The 27,863-nt window shown below is 44.7% G+C and overlaps 2 protein-coding genes across 6 annotated transcripts in view; both read right to left on the reverse strand.

The window, feature by feature from the left end:
- Positions 1-5,117: 5,117 nt before the first annotated feature.
- On the reverse strand, positions 5,118-11,511 carry LOC103644343 (uncharacterized). Its single transcript, XM_008667555.4, has 4 exons — positions 9,772-11,511; positions 9,587-9,657; positions 9,328-9,478; positions 5,118-5,426 (listed from the first exon to the last, which is right to left on the reverse strand). Exons 1-4 carry the CDS (start codon positions 11,348-11,350, stop codon positions 5,275-5,277), a joined length of 1,953 nt encoding a protein of 650 aa, XP_008665777.1. The 5' UTR covers positions 11,351-11,511; the 3' UTR covers positions 5,118-5,274.
- Positions 11,512-13,351: 1,840 nt separating this feature from the next.
- Positions 13,352-27,863, reverse strand: part of LOC103644344 (myosin-6) — a 40,993-nt gene continuing 26,481 nt past the window's right edge. Inside the window, exons 24-39 of one of the 5 annotated variants that reach the window (XR_004855691.1) lie at positions 23,557-23,766; positions 23,317-23,456; positions 23,127-23,235; positions 22,881-22,916; positions 22,749-22,805; positions 22,489-22,659; positions 22,219-22,368; positions 17,122-17,325; positions 15,737-15,841; positions 15,583-15,643; positions 15,406-15,505; positions 14,869-14,925; positions 14,562-14,618; positions 14,406-14,486; positions 14,244-14,332; positions 13,352-14,138 (exon numbers count right to left, since the gene is read on the reverse strand). Coding sequence is in view for 3 of the 5 variants with exons in the window: in XM_008667557.4 (XP_008665779.1) it covers positions 14,024-14,138; positions 14,244-14,332; positions 14,406-14,486; positions 14,562-14,618; positions 14,869-14,925; positions 15,406-15,505; positions 15,583-15,653; positions 15,737-15,841; positions 17,122-17,325; positions 22,219-22,368; positions 22,489-22,659; positions 22,749-22,805; positions 22,881-22,916; positions 23,127-23,235; positions 23,317-23,456; positions 23,557-23,766 (1,752 nt within the window). In the remaining 2 variants the exon portion in view is untranslated. Of the gene's footprint in view, positions 14,139-14,243; positions 14,333-14,405; positions 14,487-14,561; positions 14,619-14,868; positions 14,926-15,405; positions 15,506-15,582; positions 15,654-15,736; positions 15,842-17,121; positions 17,326-22,218; positions 22,369-22,488; positions 22,660-22,748; positions 22,806-22,880; positions 22,917-23,126; positions 23,236-23,316; positions 23,457-23,556; positions 23,767-27,863 lie in introns of all 5 variants that reach the window. The other 4 variants (XR_002266606.3, XM_008667558.3, XM_008667557.4 and 1 more) reach the window with 4 other exon arrangements.

Raw genomic sequence — 27,863 nt, forward strand, 5'->3', positions numbered from 1 at the left:
TATGACATCTCTCGGAAGTTAATTAATTTAACCTAACGGCGCGGGCACGTGCAAACGGAGCCCCACTCGTCCACCACGACAGGGGCGGATTCAGGCCACGCCCTACTCTTGGGTCGACTAATTGTGTAATAGTAGCCCAAAAATGTGAATAGTTACCGAACAGCCCAACTCGACATCCCCTGTGTGGCTGTGTTGAGAACGGAGCGGCTGCTGGCTAGTGGCTAGGGTTAACGGTTTAGGACTTTGGGGGCGGCACCGCGGCGGCTGTGCAACGGGCGGCGACTGCGGGCTGCTCGCCTGCTCCTCTGCTCTGCGGGGCGCCGGGCGCCGGGGCGCGGATAAGCCACCAGGAGGCAGGTGGCGGCTGCGGGCTACTCGCACTCGCCTACTCCCTGCGACCTGTGGGGCGCCGGTGCAGCCGGTCGACACTGCGGCAAGCTGGCAAAGTGGCAAGCAGGAGCAGTGCAGGTGCAGCAGCAGCCGCGCAGGCGCCGTGCAGCAGCAGACGTAGCTCGGCAGCCTATGGTGAGCCTCACGTTTCCAATTCCATGGTTTGTGATTGTTGTTTGACACCGAGAAAATTATTTGTGTCTAGAAAACTAGAAAGTTTCATAATCCATAATTCCATAGTGATTATTGTTACAATTACAGTGTAGAGTGTACAATATGAAGAGAGTTCGAACAATAACATCATTTTATCAAGTCGCGTCGAATCAAGAATCGAATGAAATCATTCAAGACATACAAATTGGGACTAATTTGGATGAAAATGAAAACAATCAAGAATCACTAGATGTTAGGACTGCACAAAATAATACGGAATCAATAGATACTGAGATTGGGACTGATGCTAGTCAAAATGTGCAAGGCAATCCCAATGTTATGCTCAATCAAAACAATATTGTTGGTGATCCTGGACTTCGAAGACCAATTGAAGAGTTAGATGTGAACATTTGAGATGTTGTTAGAAGAGAGTATTTATTGTTAGGCCCTTGTCAACCTAAAGGTCACATATTTCCCAAGAAGCAAATAGGAGATAGACAAAGAAGTTGTTAGGAATCATGGTTCAAAAAGCATGAATGGTTGGAATACAGTGTTGTTAAAGACGTAGATTTTTGCTTTTATTGTTTCCTTTTCAAGCAACCAAGAAGGGAAAACTTTGGTGTTGAAAGCTACACTGGTGCAACAGGGTATAAAAATTGGAAGAATGCGATTAAGTCATTCGATGTACATGTGAGTAACATTGATAGTGCTCATAATAAGGCTAGAAGATGTTGTGATGATTTTAAAAATTCAAAGACAGAGTGTGCCACATGTAATATCACAAGTGAGTAAGAAACAAGAAGAAGAATATTTGGGACGTCTTATTATTGTCTTAGGTGTTATCAGATTTCTTCTATTGCAAGGTCTAGCTTTTTGTGGTCATGATGAGTGTACTAGCTCAAATAATAGAGGCAACTTCTTAGAAATGTTTGAATGGTACAAAATGAAGGATTCAAGTGCTAAGAAATTGTTTGATACCACTCCTAAAAATTGTATGTTGACTTCACCGAAGATTCAAAAACAAATTTGTGAGGCTTGTGCAGAAGAGACAAAAAATTCATCTTAGCTGAAATTAGGGATAAGAAATTTGCTATAATCATCGATGAGGCCCGAGACACATCTATCAAGGAACAAATGACTTTGATTTTGAGGTAAGTTATTGTTGTAATTATTACAATTTCTTATAAAGAGAGTGATGGTAATTTATATTGATTTACTTTCCCATGTAGATTTGTCAACAATCAAGGCCGGGTGATTGAGAGATTTCTTTGAATTGAACATGTTACAGATAGAAGCTCATCCCACTTAAACAAGCATTAGATGGTATGCTCTCTAAACATAGTCTCTCTATAAATAACTTACGAGGGCAAGGATATGATGGAGCATCAAACATGAGAGGGGAATTCCATGGGTTACAGAGAAGGATATTGGATGAGGACCCCTATGCTTTTTATATTCATTGTTTTGCCCATCAATTACAATTGGTAGTTGTGTCTGTGGCCAAGTGTTGCTCCTCAGTTATGATTTCTTCAACTATATCAATTTGATTTTCAACATAGTTAATGTTTCTTGTAAGGGACATGATCAACTTTCCCAATGTCACCATGATAATCTTGTTCAAAGGCTAGAGAATGATGACATGTTAAGGGGGAGAGGGAGAAACCAAGCAACTAATTTAACAAGAGTTGGGGATACTAGATGGGGATCACATCATAAAACCTTATGTCGTCTTCAACTCATGTGGAGTGATGTCTTAGAGGTGTTAGAGAATGTATGTCAAGATGCCACTAATATAGCACAAAGAACCATAATGACAGGTTTATTAGAGAAAATGGAGAGCTTTAAGTTTGTTCTTGTGTTACACCTCATGATCAAAGTTTTGGGTAAGACTAATGATCTATCACAATGCTCGCAAAAGAAAGATTAAAATATTATTCGTGCCATAGGATTGGTTGGTGTCACATTGCAAAAATTAAATGAGATAAGACACCATGGTTGGGATACTATTTTTGAAGAGGCCAAGGATTTTTGTCTCAAGCATAATATTGTTGTCCCGGATATGTTAACAGAAATAGTTAGAAGAGGATGTTCTAGAGGCCGTAGAGGACAACTGGTTACTTATTATGAGCATCTTCATCATGAAATATTCAATGTGGTGTTGGATCAAGTTATAGTTGAGTTTAACAATCGTTTTGCTGAAAGGTCTACTCAACTCTTGAGATGTGTTGCTTGTCTTGATCCCAGTAATTCTTTTGCCAATTATGATGAAGATAAGCTTGTTGAACTTGCACAAATTTATGTTGATGACTTCACAGAATATGATTGTATAGTTCTTAGAGACCAACTTGATACATTCATTACTGAAGGAAGAGAAGATTCAAGTTTCCTATCATGTTGTGATCTTGGTACTCTTGCTATGAAGATGGTTAAGACAGATAGACATGTTGTATTTCCATTGGTTTATCGTCTAATTGAATTGGCTTTGATTTTGCCTATTGCAACTGCAACTATAGAAAGAGCATTTTGAGCAATGAAAATCATCTTGACAGATTTGCGAAATAAGATGGGTGATGAATGGATGAGTCATTGTATGATTTGTTATATCGAGAGGGATATATTTGCAAGTATTGAAGATCGTCAAATTATAGAGCATTATCAAGCCATGAGAACACGAAGGGAGCAAATACCAAAGACAAGTAAGAGTGGTACATTTAGTTAGTACAATTCTATACTTTGTAGTTTGTTTTTTTATTACTTATGTAATAACGTAATGTCATTCAATTTCAGGAAGGGTTTCTATTGTTGATGAAAGCAACCTAAGTAATTGATGAACTGGTCATTGAGACAAAGATCTACCATTTTCTTAATTAGGTAACCACTTATTTTAGTCAATTTTACGTTAAATTACAATTATTGTGTTCATATAAAGTTTATATATGTCATTATCTATACATTTGTATTTTTATGGTTTAAAATTTTTAGCTGATACAAATATTTTTTTAGTGTTATCTCCGGCTCTATCCTAACCCTTAGAAGTATCCTGTTCCCCCACTGCACCACGACACACGCCACCACCGTCGCGCCCGGAGACTCGCCCCCACACGCTGCCGCGCCCCGAGCCTCACAGTCGCGCCCCGAGCCTCACAGTCGCGTCGATGCCATGCCACTAGTCTGGGGGCGAGCAAGCCGACTGATGAGCGCACAAGATCGAACGAAGCTGTGGAGCCCAACCGGCCAACCGCTCTAGGGCAAGCCTTTGTGGGAGGTCGACGTCATCACTGCTGGCCCCGACACCGTTAAGTACGATAGATTCAGGCCCCGTTTGGTTAAGGGTGACTAAAGTTTAGTGACTAAATTTTAGTCACTTTTAGTCCCTAAAGAAGCAAACATGGTGACTAAAATGGGGTGACTAAACTTTAGTTCTTTAGTCACCAAGGGATGACTAAAAGGGACTAAAGTAGTATTTTTACCTTATTTGCTCTCTCAAATTTCTTCTTATAGCAAACATCCATTAATTAATAGGGGTAAAACAGTCATTATTCACAGCAATTAATGCTCTTTAGTTTGGTTTAGTCACTGGAACCAAACAGAGTACTTTAGCAACTAAACTTTATTCACTAAAATTTAGTCTAGTGACTAAAGGAACCAAACAGAGCCTCAGTTTGTTCATTCACCGGCGCGACCGTCTTCATTCATTCTCTTCTTGTCTTTCTGGAGTAGCATTAACTACTCTGCGTGCCCGGATTCTCTAACAGTATGTCCAGTTCGAGTTCATGGTGATGTGCGCCGGTAAGTACGCTGACGTGTCATGGATGCCGGTGTTCCCGCCGGGCAGGGGGGCGGAGGTGTTCCAGGGGCAAGTGATGCACTCTGTGGACTACTGCAAGCTCGGCGAGGAGGGAGATCATGGAGCTGATGAGGAGGAAGAAGGTGGTGGTCATCTGGTACAAGAAGAGCAGCATGGTGACCTAGGATCGTGAGTGGATTCACTTGTGCTTAGTTTTGCAATTTGGGTTTAGACATATCTGGGCTCTTGTACCGCAGTTCGTTTGATTATGACCGTCGTTATTATTGTTCTTATGGTGATTACATGTGATATGTTATATGTGAAACGTGGTGTGGTTGTTCATATATTTGTTATGTTGTGGAATATGCTATATAATGAAAATGAAACAACATTTGTAAGCAGTACTACAATGCATGATGTGTCGGCTCTCACATGATGGCTTGTGTCATTAATTTGGTTAATTATTCAAATAAATATTTTGTACTTTATGTAGTCCGTATTTTTTGAGCTTTGTCCCACTAACAGCATATTCACGCCAAGGGGCCGTATTTGCATAGATACTTCTTCATCCATTCCTATTTGTTTTTATTAGGGGTGTATTATTTTCGTCGCCCTTCCCAGAGTTGCGGTTATTTTTATTTCGTGACTTATTTCTGTTACGCCCCGTTTAGATCACTGGAATTTAATTCCATTCTAATAATAGTAATTTTGGCATATATCAATAAGCTAATTTGGTTTTTATACAAAATATATTTGTATACTATTATTAGCAAGATGTCGGAGATATTTTTTTTTTTTGATTATGGAAACAAGAGTTCCGGCTTTAGCATACAAATGCGTACAGCCATTACATAACGATTATTGGACCATAGAGCAATTGCTTGAATAATTAAACTAACTCAAAGAAAACAAAATGCCATGACTATAGAAAACACTAGCCATCTTCAATTCTTGCATTCGAGCGCCATCCATGCATTGCAAAAACTTCCATCGCCACCACCTCCAAAGCTCGACAGGCATCGAGAATTTGTTGGTGCTTTTCCTCCTTCTGTAGAAGTCTCCAGAATCTGAACCAGTGAGTAACCCTGAAAATAACCTGCACAATTGATGGTATTGGTTTATGATTAAACACCACCTCATTTCGACAGAGCCAGATGGACCAAAATAAAGCGGATATTCCAGTCAGTAATAATGTTTTGTATGCCAGAGCATTATTAGATTCCCAAGACCCGATAATATGATTAATGCTAATGGGCATGTCTATTTTTAAAGCAAAGTAAATGATTCTCCATATACTTTTGGCAATGTAACAATCAAAAAAGAGATGATGTATACTCTCATTGTTGTTGCAAAAGCTACAGGTCAAGCTACCATTCCAACGCCTTCTAGCTAAATTATCTTTAGTGAGGATCGCTCCCCGACATAAATTCCACAGGAAAACTTTTATTTTCAGAGGGAGCTTAAGTCTCCAAAGCATCTTACTCCGATTGCTGTTAGAATTATTCATCAAAAGATGGTACATCGATTGGACAGAGAAAATTCCATTCTTATGACCATCCCAAACAAAATTGTCCCTAGCCGGATTCAGAGTAACCGTAGTTAGCAAGTTTAACAAGTTGTGCCATTCCACCATTTTAATTCCCCTAATTGTTCGGCGAAAAGATAAATTAAGATTTGAATCTGAAAAGACGTCTACAACCAAGGCCGATTTGTTACGCACTATATTAAACAGGTTCGGGAATTGCTCACTAAGAGGTCGACTGGTTAACCAAATATCCTTCCAGAATCTGGTAGCATGACCATTCCTCACTTGAAAGTGACCCCATCTAAGAAATTGATCCTTAATATTCATTAGACCTGACCAAAAGTGTGAATCGTCCGGTCTTCTAGATATTTGAGTAAGAGATTTATGTCCTAAGTATTTGTTTTTAAGAAGCTGTTGCCACCTCCCCTCCTCATTGAGTAATTTAAATAGCCATTTGCTGAGTAAGCTAATATTTTTTAAAGCCAGATTAGAGACACCTAAGCCTCCTAACGCTTTGGGTTGACAAACAATATGCCACTTGGCCAGCCTATATCTCTTTTTACTGCTTCCTCCTTGCCAAAAGAATCTGGATCGAATAGCATTAAGTTTCTTCAGGACGCCTATCGGAATCTCAAAGAAAGACATCATAAAGATAGGCAGACTACTTAACACTGAATTAAGTAAGACCAATCGTCCCTCTGAAGATAGGAATTTGGCCTTCCATGTACTAAGCCTCTTTTCAAATCGGTCTATAACACCCTGCCAGTCACTATTTCTCAATCTTCTATGAGTCATAGGAATTCCAAGGTATTTGAAAGGTATTGATCCAATTCCACATCCAAATATAAGTGAGTAATGCAAATCATATTCCTTAGCCGACCCATAACAGAATAACTCACTTTTATGGAAATTTATTTTTAAACCAGACATTTGCTCAAAAAGAGTTAAAAGAAGTTTGATGTTCCGAGCATGCTCCAGATTATGATCTAAGAAAACCATCGTATCATCGGCATACTGAAGGATAGATAAACCCCCCGGAATCAAATGCGGAACAATACCTTTGAATTGATTATCCTCTGTCGCTCTTGTGAATAGAATTGCCAACATATCAGCAACAATATTAAATAATATTGGCGACAAAGGATCCCCCTGACGAAGGCCCTTGTAAGTACCAAAAAAAGGACATACGCCATCATTTACTTTAACTCTAACATGACCTCCAGAAACTATTGTTTGGATCCAGGCGCACCAAGATGGAGAGAAACCCTTCATACGCATCGCTTGCTGTAGAAACTTCCATTTCACTTTATCGTAAGCTTTCTCGAAGTCTAATTTAAGAATAACTCCATCTAACTTTTTCCTCTGTAGTTCATGAATAGATTCGTGAAGAATAATAACCCCTTCAAGAATATTTCGACCGGGCATAAAAGCTGTCTGAGAGGGGCTGACAATTCTGTCTGCTACTAGACCTATTCGATTTGTAAGAACTTTAGTAATGATTTTGAATGAAACATTAAGTAAGCAAATAGGTCTGTAGTCCTGGATTTTAGTTGCGTTGTCTTTCTTTGGAATTAGAGTAATAACTCCAAAATTTAAGCTGTGAACCGGTAAAGAATTTTTATGAAAGCCCTCAAACAACGCAAACAAATCATACTTAATAACTTCCCAGAAAACTTGATAAAATTCAGCTGGAAAGCCATCAGGGCCAGGAGCCTTATTATGTTCCATATTGAATACTGCCATTTTAACTTCATCCATAGTAAAATTAGCAGTTAAAATTTCATTCTCTGAATCCGAAACTTGAGGTATGTCATGGATAATAGATTCATCAAGTTCGATTGATGATGCATTTGGCTTCCCAAAGAGACTTTTGTAGTAATTTGTTATGTGATTTTTAAGCTCTTCCTCATCAACAATACATGTGCCGTCATCATTCTCCAAAGAATAAATCCTTTGTCTCCGGTGCTTGCCGTTAGCCACTAAATGGAAATATTTTGTGTTATCGTCCCCTTCAAGGAGGTGTTTGACTTTAGCCCGCTGGAAGTGACGAATTTCTTCCTCTCTCAAAATACTGGCAAGTCTATCATTAGCAAAAGCTTTAGTATTCAACTCATTAGGCGATAAGCAAGTAAATTCCGCTTTTTTATCGAGATCATTAATCAGCTCTGAAAGTTGTTGCTTCTCTTTTTTTATTGACCCTACAGAATTCTTTGCCCACCCCCTTAGATATTGCCGAAGGGCCCTAATCTTGTTCTGCCATATCTGTATAGCGGTTTCTCCTTTATTTTCTTTTTGCCAAATCGAAGTAACCATATCATGAAATCCCTCTCTAATAAGCCATCCTAATTCAAATTTAAACTCATAGTAATTTCCCAGGCTCGTGGAGACTTTGCCATTCAATAATAATGGCGTGTGATCAGACCGAGATCTGTCAAGCGCACGAACTGTAACATTAGGGAATTTAAGTTCCCACTCCGGACTCATTAAAACCCTATCTAGCTTTTCAAACGTGGGTGGAACCAAACCGTTTGCCCAAGTAAAATGTCGTCCCACCATTTCTATTTCCCGCAATTCTAAGTTTGCTATGATAGCATTAAATAAATTAGGCCACCGGTAGCTGAAATTATCATTACTTTTTTCTTCTGCTCTTCGCATGATATTAAAATCCCCCCCTATAATAAAAGGATGTGTTTCAGCACCGCACACACCAGCAACTTCAGCTAAGAAATCATTCTTTAAATCTTCTTGAGCTGGACCATACACAGCAAAGAGGGCCCATATGAATCCATCTTCCTTATTTCGAAGTCGAAACTTACAATAGAAATCCCCTTCGTCAATAGCTCCGATGTCATAGACACCCGGATGCACACCTAACACCATCCCTCCTGATCTCCCTCTAGGTGGCATATGGTGCCAGAGAAAATCGACACCCCCGCTAAAATGTCGCAGAGCAGATTCTGAGAACGAGCTACGCCCCGTCTCCATGAGAGCAATAAAGTCAAGTCTGTGTTCTCTAGAAAGTTGGGATAAGTAATTATGTTTAGCCAAATCCCCCATACCTCTACAATTCCAAAAAATACCCTTCATTTTAAACTAATTTTAGAGGGTGTAATAGGCTTTTTGGAAGGACGATTAACCTTTCCATTTAAAAAAGCTCTATTTGCTTTCTTTCTACGTGGCGCGACAGTAAGCTCACAACATCGATCTAAAGCACCCAACCCAGCTTCATCATCCCAGTTTTCAGAAATTTGGGATAACTCAGCATCTACCTCGGTTTCCTCGTCATTATTAAAAGAATTTACCCTATTAAGCGGTGGTAATTTTGCAGCAACCGTGAGCCTATCAATCTCAATATTTTTAATAGAAACCACAGAATGCAGCACCTCATTTTCAGTATTGCCAAGAGAAATCCCAATCTTTTCACATTTTGAAGTAATTATTTTCGGATCAAAAGAAATGAAGGAAGACTCACTGATTTCTAAATTACGCTTTGCTGCCAGACGCTGAGCTTTGGACAATATATCTTCATCTGTGTTAGTCCTCCTGGCACTTAACATGACACCCCCTTGATTAAGTTTTTCAGTCTTTACTCTCTTAGTAAGAGAATTAGACTTAAGTGCCTCCTGCAATGCCATCAGAATTTGATTATCAGATTGAGCCCTAAAGGATAGTGCTTGTCTCATTTCAGTATTTTTTGTATTGGCTTTAATATTAAATTCTTTACATAATACCTGGAGGACAGAACGGGGTACATCAGTAAAATAATTAACATGTCCCAGGTGAATGGTACTCTCACGTGTCTCTGTTTCAAATGATGTATTTTCAGTAAAATCAGACACATGACATGGTATGTTGAGTACTGAAGGAGATGCCGCTAAAACCTTTGGGTAATTAAGTAAATCAGCAGCAGACTTACTATGTTTTTCGATGAGCAAGCTGTCAGCCGCAGAAGGAATATTAATATCATCAAAAGCCAAGTTGATCTCTCTCCCAGCAAATGGCACTGTTGCTTCCAGAGATGGAATACTTACTTTGGACACAGACAGCCCCTCTTCACTGATTGATCCACTAGCAAGAACCGAGCAGTCTGGAGCCAAATCAATCAAGCTGCTGAGATTTCCATCAACGCCAACCCTTCCTGTTGACAATTCCAGGCCATCTGAAGCATGATCGGCAATACAAATCACCGAATCCAGTCCATATTCCTCAGGAGCTGGCTGTAAATGCTGATCAGCGCAAGTAGAGGTCATTAAATTCAAAACTGTTGGCTCAACCGAAGTCAAAACTTCTGACTCCAATGTCACTGAGTCATTAATGAACGGTTTCCTGTGCTGAACCCCTATCCCCATATCTGAAGTTTCATCATGTGGTTTCATAGGGTCACTATGTAAGGAATTATCCTCCATGACAGTGTCTTCTACTGCTTCCTCCGGCTGAAAAATATCATTCTCATGATTCTCAGTAAAATCATCATTTTCACCTTGTTCCTTATCATCTCTGTCTCGAGTACCCGTATTATTATTGTCAATCCATCTACCATCTTTAAGGACCTTGTCAACTTTGAAGAATATCTCGTATAATCCTTCACCAACCACTATTTCTGCGGATTCCGGGATATGATTCACATCCGTCACTGCAACCAAAATTCGAACCACCCCCATTTTCCGAGTGTAGCGCATGTCCACTTTCTGAGTTGCCCCCAAAATAGAACCAACTGCCCACAGAGGAAGAAATGAGCGGATCTCAAAAGGAACCCCGTACACATTCACCCAGGCCTTCTGCAGATAAGATATCGGTTCTATTTTTTGGTTAACCTCTTGAATTACTAAGATACCTTCTCCTCCCAACGTATGAACATATTTCATAGCAATCATACGTTGAAGCTCCACTCTGCACGGAAATGGCACTATAAAACCATCTGCATGCTTCTGGACCGACCAATTCCACTTCACTGGAATAAGTCTAGAGAGTTCAGACTTAACGAGTTCGGCAGTAACATTCCCTTCCTTCACTGTTATGAAGGCCGTGACACCATCCGACCTTGGTAATACCCCCTTTGCTCCCCAAGTAGGAATTTGAAAAAAACCAGATTCACCTCCCGCAAAACCACAGAGAGCTGCCTGCGGCTTTGGTCCATTAAATACCGGACACTCCTCAGGCACATGATTGTCTTCACAAATTTCGCAACAAAGCTCTTCACGGCGTTTCTTCCCCATGTCCGATACCCCAGATGCAACGTCGGCCACCCTTTTTTTAGCTGCCTCGGACTGAACACCACTACTGCGCTCAACAGCCACCCTGGCATCAAGGCCCAGCGATGAACCAGACGCGACGAACCGACCGCCACGGCCACGCCAGGTACCACGGCCACGGGCTTCCCAGTTTGCACGACCGCGAAGCGACCAGATGCCAGCACCCGAGGAACGACCTCGTACCTGTTGACGACGGCGATCCATCACTCTCCAGCCATCCCCCTCGGCGCCTTCCTTAGCCATTTCCCCAGAGAGAGCAGTCGACTTGAGAACCTCGGCGTACGTCCTACGAAGCGGACCTGGCGGCTGAACTGGCGACTGACGAGAACCAGGCGAGTGGACAGAACGCTTAGGTTTTGACGAGCTGGCAACCCTTTGCCGAAGCAAATGCAATCCTGGGTAGCGGCTAGCCCAGCTTCTGCTGGTCGGGGCTAACAAGTTGCAAACCTGACCGGTCGAGTGGCCCACAGAGTAAAAAGGCCCAACCAAAACATCCCCGCCAGACAGCTTAGCCAAACCGAGTGACTGGCCGGCGGAGGAGACCGGCCGAGTCAAAAAACCATCGCATGCCTGTGCAGAACGACCATAACGACCATCCGGATCACCAGGCGAAAATATCGGTACCTGACGCATTCTTTCCATAGATAGAGAAACTGAATTTGAATTTGAAATGCCCTTAGAAGACGGATCAATATGGATGTAATTCTTCCTCAATGCCGGCGAGCAATTGCGACTAGAGGCTACCTTCCTTGCCGAAGCCATCACATGGCCGAGAGTAACGACTGATGGCTTACTTTGCTTTGGCAAGGGACCTTCCCAGGGATTAAACGCATCCGCAAGATCTAATGTACGTACCTGAGTTTTTGATTTTGACGCTGAGCCCAGACGACGCTTCTCTTCGTCCGCCGAAAACCCCATCCTCATGTACGTTCGCCGCAGATCATCGTGAGCTGCAAGATCGTGAGCTGCAAGAGAACAAGGAGCACTTACCTCGGACACAGCATGGCGCCCTGCAACCCTGTGATAAAAATCAACGCATCGCTCCGACAGCAACTGCCTAGCAGCCTGATCCTCCTCAAGACGGATTGCCGATCGCCTAATCCTTGCAAGCCTATAAGCCTCCGTCCACCGGAACCGTGGGCGAGACCTCACTCGCCTCCCTCCGGCGAACGCCACGACTTAGTTTTCAGTGTAGAGTGCGAGATATAGATATAAATTTGATAATCGACTTAATTTAACCATTATGTGCTATATTTTTACTATAGAGTAGTGAGACGAAGAGTGTCATGTAAATTATAGAGTAGAAACAAATTCTATTAATGCATAAAATCATTTCCCATCCTACACCCCATGAATTTGAGATAGCCTTATATCTCCGACAAGGTCTCACTATGAAATCTTCTCTAAGGTGGCGACTAACAGAAAACAAACAAATAAACATCAGCACAAATTGTTGGTAGAGCGAGGACTATGCCTCAGACCTCATCGACGGCATGACGACGAAGGAAACTAACACCTGTTGCAAAACTCACAATGTTTCTCACACAAGTAATTTTTTGAGAAGCAAATGTTTTCTTGCCCTTGTTTGGTGCATAGCCTTGAACTTCCTTATCCAAATAAAATATTTCACTACTTAGACGTTATCCCAACTTAGCCTCACCAATACATCACTTGCCTAGTGTATGTGTGAGCTTATCCACCCCTCGATCCTCAAACTCCATCCATCCATTCCTCCTTCATTGTTACGGGTTGACAGTGTCATATAATGCTGCTGATGGCATGGCCTCACTTATGAACATCGCAAAAATACATGAGGGCATCACTCCTAATGACGATGCAAAGTGTGTGGCGAAGAACATACCGCGTGTTTGGTTACTCGTATCAGGAGAATCAGGCTCCCCATATGCATTGATCATAGCTCGGCTCGTGTTCAGTGCGCTGCATCTCGAAAAATGAGCATGTATGAACTGGCGTAACCTAGTGTTATTTACCTGCACCTGTATAGAAAACCTACGTATCCAGACGACCAAGCTCACAACTGTGTGCGAGCAGGGATCCAATCACACGGATAGTCAACGATATGGTACTGTCAAGGATTGTCTCTTTCTCCTCCGATGAGGATTTAGAGAAGGGATACACTATTGATCGACAAATATAAAATCATATTAGTTTGATTGATCTATATCTAAATTATAATTATTACAATGGAATTCAATTCTAAGAATCCAAACGAGGCCTAGGGAATTGTCAATCGAAAATCTCTCAGCATTCCCGTTAAGAGCAGCTGCAATTTACCAGGGCATCAATGCAAATCCCACTGATAAAGCTTCAAAAGTACAGTAAACATGTATCCAACAACATCAACTAATTAAAATCACCACCTATATGTAGGTCCAACGAAATCAAACCACCAGCATAAACCAGAAGAAAAGGAGGAAATTTTCAAACGGTTACCTGACATGGACATCCCCTATCCTAACCCGCTAACCAACAGGTTGAGCTCCTTAATTCCCCAGCCCAATGCCACACAACGCCAGAACTCCACATAACTTCTCCGTTGCGATCACTGACTCAGCCTTCTTCCTCTGGCCGCCACACATCTTCTCCGGCTGCTGCTTGTACGATGTGGCCTCCTCCTCCTCCCCCATGGGGGCGTGGGGTTAGCGTCCATGGGGTCAACGACGGGTGGATCCGCGACGGCTTGGCGACGTCGGTGAACTGGCTCCTCCGCTCAGCGCACACTATCTAAATTTACAAGGCCCATACGTGAAGCGAGAATGGCCAAGAATTTCATTTCAAAAGGCTACATGGACCGACCGAACTATCTGAATTTACAGCACCTAGCTAAGGGGGACACCGGGCATTTCTATCTATCTGTATCTTCTATCTATGCCTGCCTCCCTGTCTTTCTCATCCTCAGCTTCTCAAGAACTGGAATGCAGCGTTGTCAAGGAGTTCCTGCGGTGGACTCACATTCTGAAATTCCTTGGCATCCATAGAGTTGGCAATCTCCTCCAGAGATAGAGGCAAGCTGTTTGTTTGTTTGTTTGTGACAGGAAAGAGAATTCAAAATCAACATCATCTCATATTCCTTACTTTCACGTTCCAATACAAATTTTAGAAGACGAAAAATCACCTTATCTCCTCATTTAGCAAAAATGTATTGTCTGATGAAGTGCCTTGGCCAGATCCCTCGTTCACCACTTTTTTCATCTCATCAAGGACCTATATCCAACCAACAAGTCAATTTAATTCTGCGCAATTACCTTTCTCCATCTTGCACATATTTGCTTCTTACCTCTTCAGATACACTCTCGGTATTATATTTATCATCCCAGTACTGAGTGCAGATTTTGTAAATTTGCTGGACACTCAATACCTGCATCAACGCAGTGCAAATGATGAGCAATTTTTTTTTGCGTGCGTGTGCATGTGGTGGTAGTGGGCAGCTTACTGGGCACAAATCACTGATGATTTCATCATACGAGATCCTGAACTTTTTGAAAATGACCTGCAGACCAACGCAGAAGGTATAGTATTATACAATTTGGCCCTGAAATACTAAAACTCCATTACACATAATATGAAAGGAGAAAAGCAGGGCAAACTGCAAATTCAATTTATCACAAAGTTTCTCTTTTTTTGCCATTAAAACGAAAGGGAAATGAATGAAGTATACCAACAGCCTGTTTTTTCCCCAACTTTCAATTTATCACAAACTTTCCCAATTCTCTGTTGCTTGAAACTAAGTAGTTACGTACCAGGAAACCAACAGCCTGGCATATGTGCTTAAGTTCATCCCATGCTGATCCTGCGTACTGTAGTATTTGACAGTTAGTAAAAGGGAAATGAATGAAGGATACCAATGCTGGAACTGTACTGCCATTTTAATTGATACCTTTCTTCTGTTTTACCTTTTTAGGGAAACACCATCCTGGATTTATTACGGAAAAACCAATACTACTACGAAATAAACCTGGGTTTACCAGGCAACCATGGCCAACCTTACAAAAGAAGATCAAACAGAAACCAAACACAAAACTTTTGTTTTGTTTTACTTTATAGAAGAGACGCAATGGTAAATAAGGGGCCATGCAAGATGGTCATACAGCATCATTTTGCACGAGAAGGGTTTGTAGTTATTTAGGTAGCACTGCATTTCCAGTGTACATGACAGGGAGAAAAAAAAGACTATACAGGGGCTATTTGCTCCATGTTTGGAATTTCAAGGTATAATACTTGAACGGATGAAGTATAAATGTCACATCGGTGATGTAATCATTTTTCCATTTATTTACCTCTGGCTTGGCCACTGTGCACCAAGTCTCAAGTTCGTCCAACCCTTGTTTCACATATTCCCCATTGCTAAAGGAACAGCACTCCCGACGCACGAGAAGACTAGAACGTTACAGGAGAAGAAAACATTAACATTAGAAAAACTATGTCACGCTGAATTATAGACTAAAAGGTTGTACCTATTTAAGAGTTGAGCATTGATGAATGAGAAAATCTGTGTAAAGATCTTCCGAGCAAAAACTGTCGGTACCTAGAATTTCAGCACAATGATCAGAAACCAGAACACCATGTAACCAAATGCAATGCAAGTACACAGAAAGCAGTAACACTTACACAATTTTCTTGCAAAATTTCTAAGAGGTCATTCAAATGTTTGACTATTGTCTGCCAATAGCTACCTTGATCTGTGATCAAACCAGCTTTTGCATTTCTTGGTGCCTTGAGAATCAATAAGGATATAACAAGGCATTAGACTAGAGAAGTGCAGCTATAGAAGTGGCATGCAATTTTTTTTTATAAAAAAACTACAGCCTTATAAAAACAAGAAGACATGCATGGTAGAAGGAACATCTTAATTTCGTCACAGAGCAACCAAGAGTGTTCAGCATGTCAGTGGGAAAGGTAAGTTACTGAGTGAATGACAGTTATGATTAGTTGTTGTTAATTTGGAAAGCTCTTGCAAGTGTGCATGTGTGTGGAGCCAGCCAACATTGGTCAGTAACGCTACTCCCTCCAGTCACAAATACTCACACACTTTGACCAAAATCTAGTCAAGCTTTTAATTCTGGGCGATCAATAACTTTCACAAAAAAATAGTTTGGAAACAAAAAAAAAACCATGTGCAGATTTGTCCTGAAAGCACTTCCATAGATATGACAACTATATTCTTCTATAAAAATAGTGGTTAAAATTTGCACCATGGAAATCATAAGTCAAAAGCGTTAATTGTTTTTGACTGGATTGGAGAGACTATCCAACAATTGCTCATCTCGTGTGTCTTTACCTGGCAAGTGTGGTCCTTGATCCTACAGCGACTGACTGAATTTTGACGTTGTTGCACTCTTGACAACAAATGTTCACTTCTCTAGCTGGTGGAAGAAGGCTATTAGAGTTCCTAAAGAGATGCTCAAAGGGCTGAATTCATTCATCATTTTAGTATACTGGGAGGTGTGGAAACACCAGAATTCGTGTGTGCTTGAAGGAGCGATGCCTAGTGTTAATTTGCTTCTTCAGACCGTGGGAGATGAATGTGCCTTATGTTGCATGGCCGGTGCTTCTAAACTCGATGAACTTCTCATGAGGTCACTGGCTCACCGCTCCCAGGTGCTTAGGCCCTAGGGATCCTTGGTCTTGTTTGGTCTGAGTGTTTTTTCACTCCAGTCCATGGAGCTTTTGTGACTTCGTGTTCAGGGTGTGTGGGAGGTGACCCCTCTCGAGTTGGTCTATGTTAACCTGACCCGTTATCTTTCTCTCTTAATGAAATAATACACAGCTCTCCTATTTCATTAAAAAATGGATGTTAGTACTTGAAAATATTTTGCTGAATATATATTCTGGAGATATGTTGGGTTTTTTAAAGGAAATCTCAAATACTCAGGAGAGCTGCATATCATCCCTACAACACACACCTACAACGCACCTACGGTCCTCCAACATGCTTATTTTAAACATTGTACTAATCCTGCTGGAACAATCAAAAATATGAAATGATATTTAACCTGAGGATGACTTTCGATAGATGGGGTAACCTGAATGACTAGTGAAATTACTGAAGATATTTCTTTCTTCACATTGTCTCGGATCATTCCATATAAGCCTTCCACAAAAGCTGTAAGTTGCTGCTTAAAAAGGAGAGCAGGATACTTGGCCTCAACTTGGCGGACAAGATCCATATCAACAGTAATACTTGAAGCACGAAATCCCTGGGGACCATATTCCATCAAAGAAAAAAAAAATCAACCAATAACATTTTGTAACCCATCCCAAATTTTTTTTAACAAATTACAGCTGCTAGACACAGGATCAAAGTTCAGAGAGACCAACGGATTAAATAATAATAAAAAAGTCTCAATGATTCCATCGAATGGAAAGGAAAATCATATGCCGCCCTTGTTAACTAAAATACCACGTTATAATGTTTCAAAAATCATCACAAATTTCATGTGTGTAGTATACCTAAAGTTAAGTTTAAAAAATCATCACAAATTTCATGCGTGTAGTATACCTAAAGTTAAGTGTAGCCACCAATTGAGTTTGAAATTCATCTTTAGTGCCGAGATTAAAAAATAGATGTGTCACTAGCACATGATTAATAGTGCCAGTTTTTTTTTTTCAAACGCACGATGCATCATTATATTAACAAGAAAAAGGTCTAAAATAGACCAATACATGAAAAAAGGAAAAAGTCATTGTTAGGCATATGTGTGCGTCAAAACCATAATGAGTTGAAAAAGCTCATATACTTTTCTACCTATTAATGCAACTGTTCCATCCTAATTAGGGTAAGGGTAGAGATGGCAACGGGTGAAGACCCGCCGGGTTTTGCTACCTCGAACTCGGCCCCGTTAGACTAGAAACTCCCCGCTCCAATACTCGTACTCGTGTGCGGATACAATTCCACACCCATACCCGGACCTATCGGGTATTTTATACCCGACCGGTACCCATACCCGCCTAGAGTGGTGGAGCCTATGCTTGCCCGTCCGACTTAGTTTAGGGCGACTGGTGAGCACCAAGCAATAGCTTTCGACCTTCCGACTTCTAGGCGCGAGCATGTCACGTACGCCGTGCGACTTGGTCGCTTCAAATGCGTAGTAACGAAGAGTCACATGGTAGACGCTTGGAGCCTTGGACATGCTTCACCACCCTATCTCACTCTTCGCATGGGTGTTGACTCAGTTCGGTTGCATCATCTGAGGTGTTCGGTGTGACAATGGGCCAGAGTTCGATAACTATATGTCTCGTGCCTTCTTTCTCTCGTGTGGTGTGCAGCTGCGAATGTCATGTCCTTACACCTCTCCCCATAATGGCAAGGTCGAGTGCATGATTCACATCATCACCAACCTCATTCACACCATTATGTTTTAGACCTCCCTACCTGCTCGTTACTAGGCTAAGGGTCTCCACACTACCACCTACCTCCTGAATCGCCTCCCCTCCAAGGTGGTCAATCATCCCACTTGTTTCTTCATCTTCTTCGGCACCGTCCCTTCCTACACGCACCTTCGCGTCTTTGGTTGTGCCTACTATCTTAACATCTCTACCACCGCTCCCCACAAAATTACACCCTGACCCACTTGTTGCCTTTTCCTCGGGTACTCCTCTAATCACAAGGGATAGTGGTGCCTCGATCTTCTCACCCACCACATTATCATCTCTTGACATGTTTTTTCAATGAGGATGCTTTCTCCCTTGCTGGCTCCTCCCCACCTCCTAACCTCGACTCTCTCCTCGATACCGATTCCGTCGACGTTCCTCCTCTCTCCTTAGCACTAGTCCCGCCACATCCTTCGCACCCTGCACGGTATTATCACCTTCGACCGTGCCCATCACGGCCTGTCGCCTCCGACGGTGCCACGAGCGACCCGTTGCTCCTGCACGCGCCACACACCGCCCAATCACTGTCGATCGTGCCATGCACGGCCTCATACTTCCCGGTGCCTACAACTCGTTTCGCTGATCCTACCCGCATCTACCAGCAACGTTTGTGGCCCGATCCTCTAGTCCACTCTTCTGATGAGCCACTCGTGCTCTGGCCCTCTCTCGTGACGAGCCACCAGTGCACCATCCTATAACCATCCACTGCGACCCTCGCCATGTCCACCTGATGGTCATGCGCCGATCGGTCGATGTTCTCTGACAAGTTGACCGGCTGATGCTCATGACCGCCACCGCTCCAACTCCCTCGCCTGTCCCCTCCTTCGACTGTACTGCGCTCGCCAATCGTCACTAGCGTAGTGCTATGGAGGAGTATGCAGCCTCGCTGGCCAACCACATCTATGACTTGGTGCCATATCCCCATGCCACCAACGTGGTAACTAACAAGTGGATTTTCCATCACAAGGTCAAGGCTGATGGTACTCTGCATCAGTACAAGACCCGTTGTGTCCTTCGGGGCTTCACTCAGCACCTCGAAATGGACTACGACGAGACCTTCAGCCTCGTCATCAATCCTACCGTCGTTCGGACCATCCTCTCTCGTCTTCTCGGGACTGTGTAGTCCACTAGCTGGACATCAAGAATGTCTTCCTTCACGGCACTCTGACAGAGACAGTGTACCACAGTCAGCCCACCGGCTTTGTCGACTCCACACACCCGAGTATGGTGTGTAAGCTTAACCGCTCTTTGTATAGCCACAAGCAGGCAACACATGCCTAGTACAGTTGCTTCGCCTCCTACTTGGCCTCCCTCGGCTTCGTCGAGGCCAAGTCAGACACGTCCCTGTTCATCCTTCGGCGTGGCGATGACACCGTCTACCTCCTTTTCTACGTCAACAACATCGTGCTCACGACGTCTAGTGTTGCCCTCCTCCAGCGCATGATCCCACCCTGCAGCTTGAGTTTGCGATGAAAGACCTGGGCCCTCTCCATCCACTTCCTCAGGGTCACCATAGAGCATCGCCCCTAGGTTCTCTTCCTTCACCAGTACCAGTACACCATCGACATTCTGGCGCGGACCCGCATGTCCGACTACAAGCTCTGCTCCACGCTTGTTGACACTCAGACGAAGGTCTCCAACAACGAAGGCGTCCCAATTGGCGACATAATGTCCTATCGAAGCTTCGCGGGGGCTCTATAGTACCTCACCTTCACCGACCCGACACCGACTACATGGTCCAGCAGGTGTGCCTTCACATGCACACCTCGCAAGAGCCCCACCTCACCACCGCCAAGTGGATTCTTCGCTATCTCCGTGGCACCCTTGACTACGGTCTTCTTCGACCCTTTCAGACTTCTGAGATGGTCATCCACACTGGCGCTAATTGGGCTGGTTGCCCCGACACGCACTAGTCCACCTCTGCCCACGCTATGTTCCTGGGCGCTAACCTCGTCTCTAGGTCCTCAAAGCAGCAGCATGTAGTCTCCCGCTCCAGCGCTGAGGTCAAGTATCGCATTGTGGCCAACACCGTGGTCGAGGCATCTTGGCTCCGTCGGCTGGTTCAGGAGCTCCACAGTCCCCTCGTGCATGCCACACATGTTTACTGCGGCAACGTCAGCGTGGTCTACCTCTCCACAAACCCCATTCAGTACCAGCGCGCGAAGAATGTGAAGATCGATCTCCACTTTGTAGTTCGCCTACATCTTCACCAAGGGGCTCCCATCCACAGTATTCTCGAAGTTTCGGTCCAGTCTCAACATCTGTAATACCTAGAGTTGCGACTGTGGGGGATGTTATACAAGTGTGTGTGTCACAAGTGTAATGGGCTTAGGCCCAGCCTAAAACCTTTCTACCTATTAATACAACATCACGCCATCGCCCTAATTAGGGTTAGGGTTTCATTCTCCAACAATCACCTTACGGTGGACAAAAGCGAAAATATATACAAGGATCCATTACAGCTACTAAAACTACCAAAAGATCCTACAACCCTGGGATTGGGGCTGTTAGGAGGGAGAGATTCTTGACCTCTGCCATCTCCCACAACTCTCTTCTTCGGCTCTTCTAACGGCAACAGACAAACTAGGAGTGGTCCTCTCAAAAACACAACCACTTCTGTGGTTCCAAAGGATCTAGATTCCATAAGTAATTAACGAGTTAAGTCCCTTTGAAGCAATGTCTTGCACCTGCTTAGTTGCACTTTTCCACCATTCCATAGCAATCGCTTCACCTGGCTGAGGAGTAAGGCCCTAAAGGTTAATCTGCCACAACGGCCTAAACCAGAATTTTGTAGCAAAAGCACACCCCACAATAAGTTTTCTATGGTTATTGATCACAAAGCAGGCATCTTTTAGGGCACTCAAGCCCCCTTGTTTGCAGATGATCTGCTGTCCAACACCTCTGAAGAGCAACTAGTCACACAAAAAAATTACATTTTGGAGGAGCCCAGGTTTGCAAAATTTGGTCGGTTGAATCAATGAAGAAACCCTCATAAGCTGCTTTGGCTGAATATTTCCCATCGCTCGCCAGCCTGAAGATGTGTTTATCCTCTATCTCTGGGTACAGTTCACCGTAATTAAGAGATCCTAAAGGGTGAGAAAATCAGCAATGACTCCTACTATTAAGGCACCCTTGATATCAGCTATCCAACTCCTGTTTGCAATGGCTTCTTGCACCTTCCTGCTGTTAACTACGTGACTGGGCACTACTGCAAACAATCTAGCGCTAAATCCTCAATACGCTTCCCATGCAACAATTGGTCCTTCTAAAATAAGGTTGAAGCTCTATTTTCAATCTCAGTTTGCATTGCTGTAGAGAAGAACCTAACCCTGTCAAGGAACTGCATAGGTAGAGAAGACCAAAGCCTCCCAGGATGAGCCTTGGCTAGCCACAGCCATCTCATCCGAAGAGCCCATCCCAGCTCCTGGAGACTAAAAATTGGCAGCCCTCCAAGCTCCAGCTCACCAAACGGTGCATCCATTTAACATCTTTTCCGCACCAAACAGTGCCAGGTTGACTACTTGTTTCTTGGCATCTAGGATGGATTTCAGACTAAATTATTACAGCTAATACTTAACTTTATGTGTACATACATAATTTTTGTGATGATTTTTGAAACACTGCAACATGGTATTTTAGCTAACAAGGGTGCCCTGGGCACCAAATCTGCACTCGAATGAAAATTATATTATGCAATGTCATATACGTCGGATACATACCATCCTTCCAAGGAATGATGTCTGAGTCTGTGGTCTTTTCATTGGAGTTGTTACAGATGAACCAGGAGGTTTGAGGCTCTTTTGTAGTATAATCAGTAGAGATGATGAATTTGATAACCAGTATGCAAGATCAGCATTGTTATCTTGTTTCTGAGAAATACATGATATTTTAGGAAGGTAAGAATAGTGAGATAAAAGAACATGGTCGCCAAGTGATATCAGAAAGTGAGCAGATGAAGCATTTCGGCTTGAGATACTAGAAAGTTGTACCTGCATTGCAGAACCAAAAATCTGAATCAATCGATCAAAAACATTTGTTTTGTCCGTCTCAAAAATTCTCCAATGAAGAAGGCATTTGTATATGGTTATTGCAGCAACCGGCTTCCCTTCACTGAATCCAACATTTTCAACAACACAATTTATCAATGCATCAACACTCTCCTGAAGGAAAGTTAAATGAAACCATAAGTTGATTTGTTTCCCTTTTAATAAATGCTTATAGATATCAAGTATCAACCAAGTAAACATACATTATGTCTCTCAATGATGGATCTCCTTCCAAACTCCATAGGAGTGCCGTGAGGCGTCTGGAGAGATTATAACATTAAGTTACAATTAAATGAAAAAATAAGTACAACACCTATAAGGTTGATGATCCACACCTGTTCGTCAGAATGTAGGCTTCCATTAGCCAAATTCTGCAGAGTTGCAAATACAGAGAAGCATAAGAGCATGTGTATGTTATTCTTTTCCTTATATCATTATATTAAAAGGAAAATGGGTAAGAGCATACAACACATCCACAAGTCTTAGATTGCACACTCACTTTTTAACTTAAACAAACACCGACCTTAATCCAATCTGCATGCTAAATTTCCATGAAGAGAGAGAGGAGAGAGAGAGATTACTGATTTCCGATGCATGTTAAGCAAAGGCATATTATCAGGTCTTGCTTTCATAGATTGCTGCCTGAGAACATGGTTTTCTGCCTCCGTGCTAGTCAACTTTTCTTGAAGGCTAATCATGACAAAATTTACACATGTAATGCCTTATAACTTTGCAGATAGAATCAACACTTTTATGTAACGTCAGAAGAACCTTTGCATTGTGTTCTTCAGTTCATTTATCTTTGACTCTGCATCTGTTGCTTTCTTGACTAATTCTTCCCTAGCTTTCTCTGTTTCTTCGAACTTCTGTTCTGCATTCTGAAGTTTTTCCTCAAAAGAGGCCACCAATGACTGGAAATAAGAAGAGAACAATATCATTATCTCAATTGAGGCTACAAACATTACTTGGATATCACATACTCTGTCCACTTAAAATTTGTTAAATTGATACCTTGAGCTTCTCATTTTCAGCAGTAAGCTCATTGACTTGAGCTGTATCAGCAAGAATCTCTGGTACTGCAGCAGCCTTCTCTGATGCTTCTTTGGCAGCTTCATGTTCCCTTTTCAATAGGTCCTTTGTGTCTTTGAGTTGCAATTGCAATTCCTGCAATTGTAATTGGAGCTTCTTATTTTCTTGTGACTTAGCTTCTTCCAAATCAGCCTGCACATACCATGCAATAACAACTCAGTGATGACCAAAGGTCAATATTTTTTGTCTTCTCTATGATGTTAATCATACGCATGATATCCTACTAGCAACCTTACAAATGCTCCAACTGTTTGCACTTTAATAAGAGCACCTTCTCATTCTATTAATCACTACAAGATAGGTTTAATGTACATGACACACTATAGAAGTTCATCGAAGCCGACAGGATTGAGGTACCAGGTTCTAGAAAGTACAAAGAATAAACATACAACTTTTTTAAAAGAGGATAAAATGGATTCTAACTTGACAGTCAAAGGGCAGACCCAGTGCTAGAAGCTTCCACAAGAGTGGGATTTAGAGAAGGGATAAACCGAGGTCGGTCTTCCCCCTGCAAATACGGAGAGGCTGCTTCAAATCCGTAACCTAGTGACCCAGTGAGACAGCTTTCACCACTATACAAAAAAACTCAGCCGGTAGGGGAAAGACCGCCCCCACGGTATTATATTAAGAAGAAACTCAATCGGAGCCCAGACCGAGAAAGGTCATGAAAGCTAGCCCCCCATGTAGCATCAGGGTCTGCCCTCCCATAGGCCAGATCTTTACTCATGCTTTGAGCTCTCCCAGCCCCTACACAAGGATCCATCGCCATACGTGGGGGTGTTGAAGTGTATAAGTGGATTGCTTACCTTCTCTTATTAGCTTAAGATTTTGGGTTAAAGTGGTTAGTGCATCCACTTTAACACCTTGACTTTGTCGTGGTTGAGAAGTGTGTAGGGATGTGAGATTAAAGGTTAAGGTCGGAACCTTCGATTTCGAGAAGGCACCGTGGTGGCTTGGGCGTAGATCGACGACACAATAAAGAGGAGATAGAAAGTGTGGGCAGCTCTTGAAGTCTAGCAAAGATAATTGTCTCATTTGTCTTCATCTGGTTACATGGCCCAACATGCTATGCAGTTCAGCAGGTTTGTCTCTACATGCATGATCCATGAGAGCCACACCTGTCCGCTGTCAAGCGGATCCACTGGTACCTTCAGGGCTCCTCCATGCACGAACTGGTTGTCTACACTAACTGGACCTGGAGCCCGGACACCCGTCAGTCCACCTCTGACTATATGGTGTTCCTTGGGGACAACCTTGTCTCCTCATCCTCCAAGCAACAACCTATGGTCTCTCTCTCTAGTTCTGAGGTTGAATATCATGCTGTTGCCAACGGTGTGACAGAGGTGAGCTAGCTACGCTAGCTTTTCCAAGAGCTCCACAACCCCCTCACCAAGAGCACGGTTGTCTATTGTTTTTTTCGAAAGCGCAGGAGAACTGCGCATCATTTAATTAGAGAAGAAAAAAGGTCCAAAATGGACCAAGGTACAAAGCCCTAAGCAGGCTTAATCAAAACAAAAAACTCACACCACTCCCTAGACCCTGTGAAGGTTACGCGCGAACTCTAAACCAAAGCTCTGAAGATGCTTGGCTCCAGCCGTAATCCAACACCCAATCTCAACGAGAAAGACGCATCTGATAGAGCTTAGTGAAGGGGTCTCCCCATTAAAGACAGCTTTGTTGCGGTGGATCCATAGACACCAGGCCCCCAAAATGATGATGATGTTCATGCCTGTTGGAATGAGAACCCCTAACCCTAGAGGAGGGTTGGGCAGTGTATTAATAGACCAAATAACTGGGCCAGGCCCATTACAAGAGACGGGTATCTAACACCCCCCCGCAGTCACAACTCTATCCTGTACAGATGTTGAGACTGGATCGAAAGTCTAAAAATACACTCGACGGTAACCCCTTGGTGAAAATGTCGGCGAACTGCAGCGTGGTGGGGACGCTGAGAACCCGAACGTCACCGGCAGCGACACGCTCGCGGACGAAGTGCAGGTCGATCTCCACGTGCTTCGTGCGCTGATGCTGCACGAGGTTGGTGGAGAGGTAGACCGCGCTGACGTTGTCGCAGTAGACGAGGGTGGCGCGCTGGAGGGGACTGTGGAGCTCGTGGAGGAGCTGGCGCATCCAGGAGGCCTCTACCACGCCGTTGGCCACGGCACGGTACTCGGCCTCAGCGCTGGAGCGAGAGACGACGTGCTGTCGCTTGGCGGCCCAAGAGACGAGGTTGGCGCCCAGGAACACGGCGTAACCGGAGGTGGACCGGCGCGTGTCGGGACAGCCAGCCCAGTCAGCGTCGGTGTAGACCACGAGCTCCGACGTCGGGGATGGTCGGAGTAGGAGGCCGTAGTCGAGGGAGTCGCGGAGGTAGCGCAGAATCCGCTTGAGCGCGGTGAGATGGGGCTCCCGCGGAGTGTGCATATGCAGGCACACCTGCTGGACGGCGTATGCGATATCGGGCCTGGAGAAGGTGAGGTACTGGAGCGCGCCGGTCAGGCTCCGGTAGGACGTCGCGTCGGCGACCGGAGGCCCGTCGTCCTCAGAGAGCTTCGCCTGAGTGTCGACAGGCGTGGAGCAGGGCTTGCAGTCAGACATGCCAGCCCGCTCCAGGATGTCGATGGCGTACTAGCGCTGGTGGAGGAAGAGACCCTGAGGCCGACGCTCGGCGGTGATGCCGAGGAAGTGGTGTAGGGGCCCCAGGTCCTTCATCGCGAACTCCCACTGAATGGCGACGATCGTGCGGTGTAGAAGGTCGGCGGTGGATGCCGTGAGCACAATGTCGTCGGCGTAGAGCAGGAGGTAGACAGTGTCGTCGCCGCGCCGGTAGATGAACAGGGACGTGTCCGACTTGGCCTCGACGAAGCCGATGGAGGCCAGGTAGGAGGCGAAGCGACTGTACCAAGCCCGTGGCGCCTGCTTGAGGCCGTACAGGGACCGGTTCAGCCGGCAGACCAGATCCGGACGGTCAGCGTCGACGAAGCCGGTGGGCTGGCTGCAGTAGACAGTCTCCGTCAGAGTGCCATGGAGGAAGGCATTCTTGACATCGAGCTGATGGATCGCCCAGTCGCGGGAGAGGGCGAGGGAGAGGACGGCGCGAACAGTGGCGAACTTGACGACGGGGCTGAAGGTCTCGTCATAGTCCACTCCGGGGCGCTGTGTGAAGCCCCGAAGGACCCAACGGGCCTTGTAGCGGTCGAGGGAGCCGTCCGAGGTCAGCTTGTGGCGAAAGAGCCACTTGCCGGTGACCACGTTGGTGCCTGGTGGACACGGCACCAGGTCCCAGGTGTGGTTGGCTAGGAGGGCGGCGTACTCCTCCTCCATAGCACGACGCCAATGCGGGTCGGCGAGGGCAGTGCGAACGGAGGAGGGCACCGGGGAAGCGTCGGGTGGAGTGCTGGACGTAGCAGCGGCCACGATCAGCCGGTCGACGGGGCGAAGAACGCCAGCGGCGCGCCGAGTCACCATTGGGTGGACGTGCCCGGGGTCGCAGTGGATGGCGACCGGGTGGTATATGGACGACTCAGAGCGCACCGCCGGGACGTCGAGAGCGTCGGGTATGGTCGGCTCGCGGCGGTGATAGACGACGGCGGGGTCGGCGAATCGGGCCGCGCTCGTCGACGGGCCCGATTCGGGGTGCGCCGAGGAAGTGGCGTGGCCGCGGCGATGGTAGACGACGGCGGGGTTGGCGAAGCGAGCCGGGGTCGATGGAGCCGCGCGTGGCGCAGGCGGGGTCGACGGGGCCGCACGTGGCGTAGGCATGATCGACGTGGCCGCGCGTGGCGCAGGCATGATCGCCGTGGCTGCGCGTGGCGCAGGCGGGGTCGACGGGGTCGCGTGTGGCGCGGAAGAGGTCGTGCGCGGTGGCGTCGTGGCCACACGAGGAGCAGGTAACGACGCAAGACGAGGCGCCGGGGGTGGGAGGGGAATCAGGTCAGACTCGAGGATGGAGTCGAGATCGGTGGGTGGGGTGGAGCCAGCAAGGGGAAACACATCTTCGTCGAAGACGACGTGACGAGAGATGATGATGCGGTGGGAGGTGAGGTCCAGACACTGGTACCCCTTGTGGTCAGGAGAGTAGCCAAGGAATAGGCAGCGGGTGGAGCGAGGAGAAAGCTTATGAGGGGCGGTAGCGGAAGTGTTAGGGTAGCAGGCACAGCCGAACACGCGAAGGTGGTCATAGGAAGGGGCCGTGCCATATAGGGCGAAGTGAGGGGTAGGGTGGCGGA

Source organism: Zea mays, chromosome 1 (assembly GCF_902167145.1).
Source record: "Zea mays cultivar B73 chromosome 1, Zm-B73-REFERENCE-NAM-5.0, whole genome shotgun sequence".
Lineage (NCBI taxonomy): Eukaryota > Viridiplantae > Streptophyta > Magnoliopsida > Poales > Poaceae > Zea > Zea mays.

Bases quoted from the DNA above. Each gene is read 5' to 3' on its own strand.
- LOC103644343 (XM_008667555.4), bottom strand. From the start codon at position 11,350: ATGGCTAAGGAAGGCGCCGAGGGGGATGGCTGGAGAGTGATGGATCGC. The intron at 9,479-9,586 runs GTATTATGTAAA...ATGGCATTGCAG, and splicing joins TACCCCGTTCTGTCCTCCAG to GAGGCACTTAAGTCTAATTC. The intron at 5,427-9,327 runs GTGAGTCTTCCT...TCAATTGTGCAG, and splicing joins AAAGCGTAATTTAGAAATCA to GTTATTTTCAGGGTTACTCA.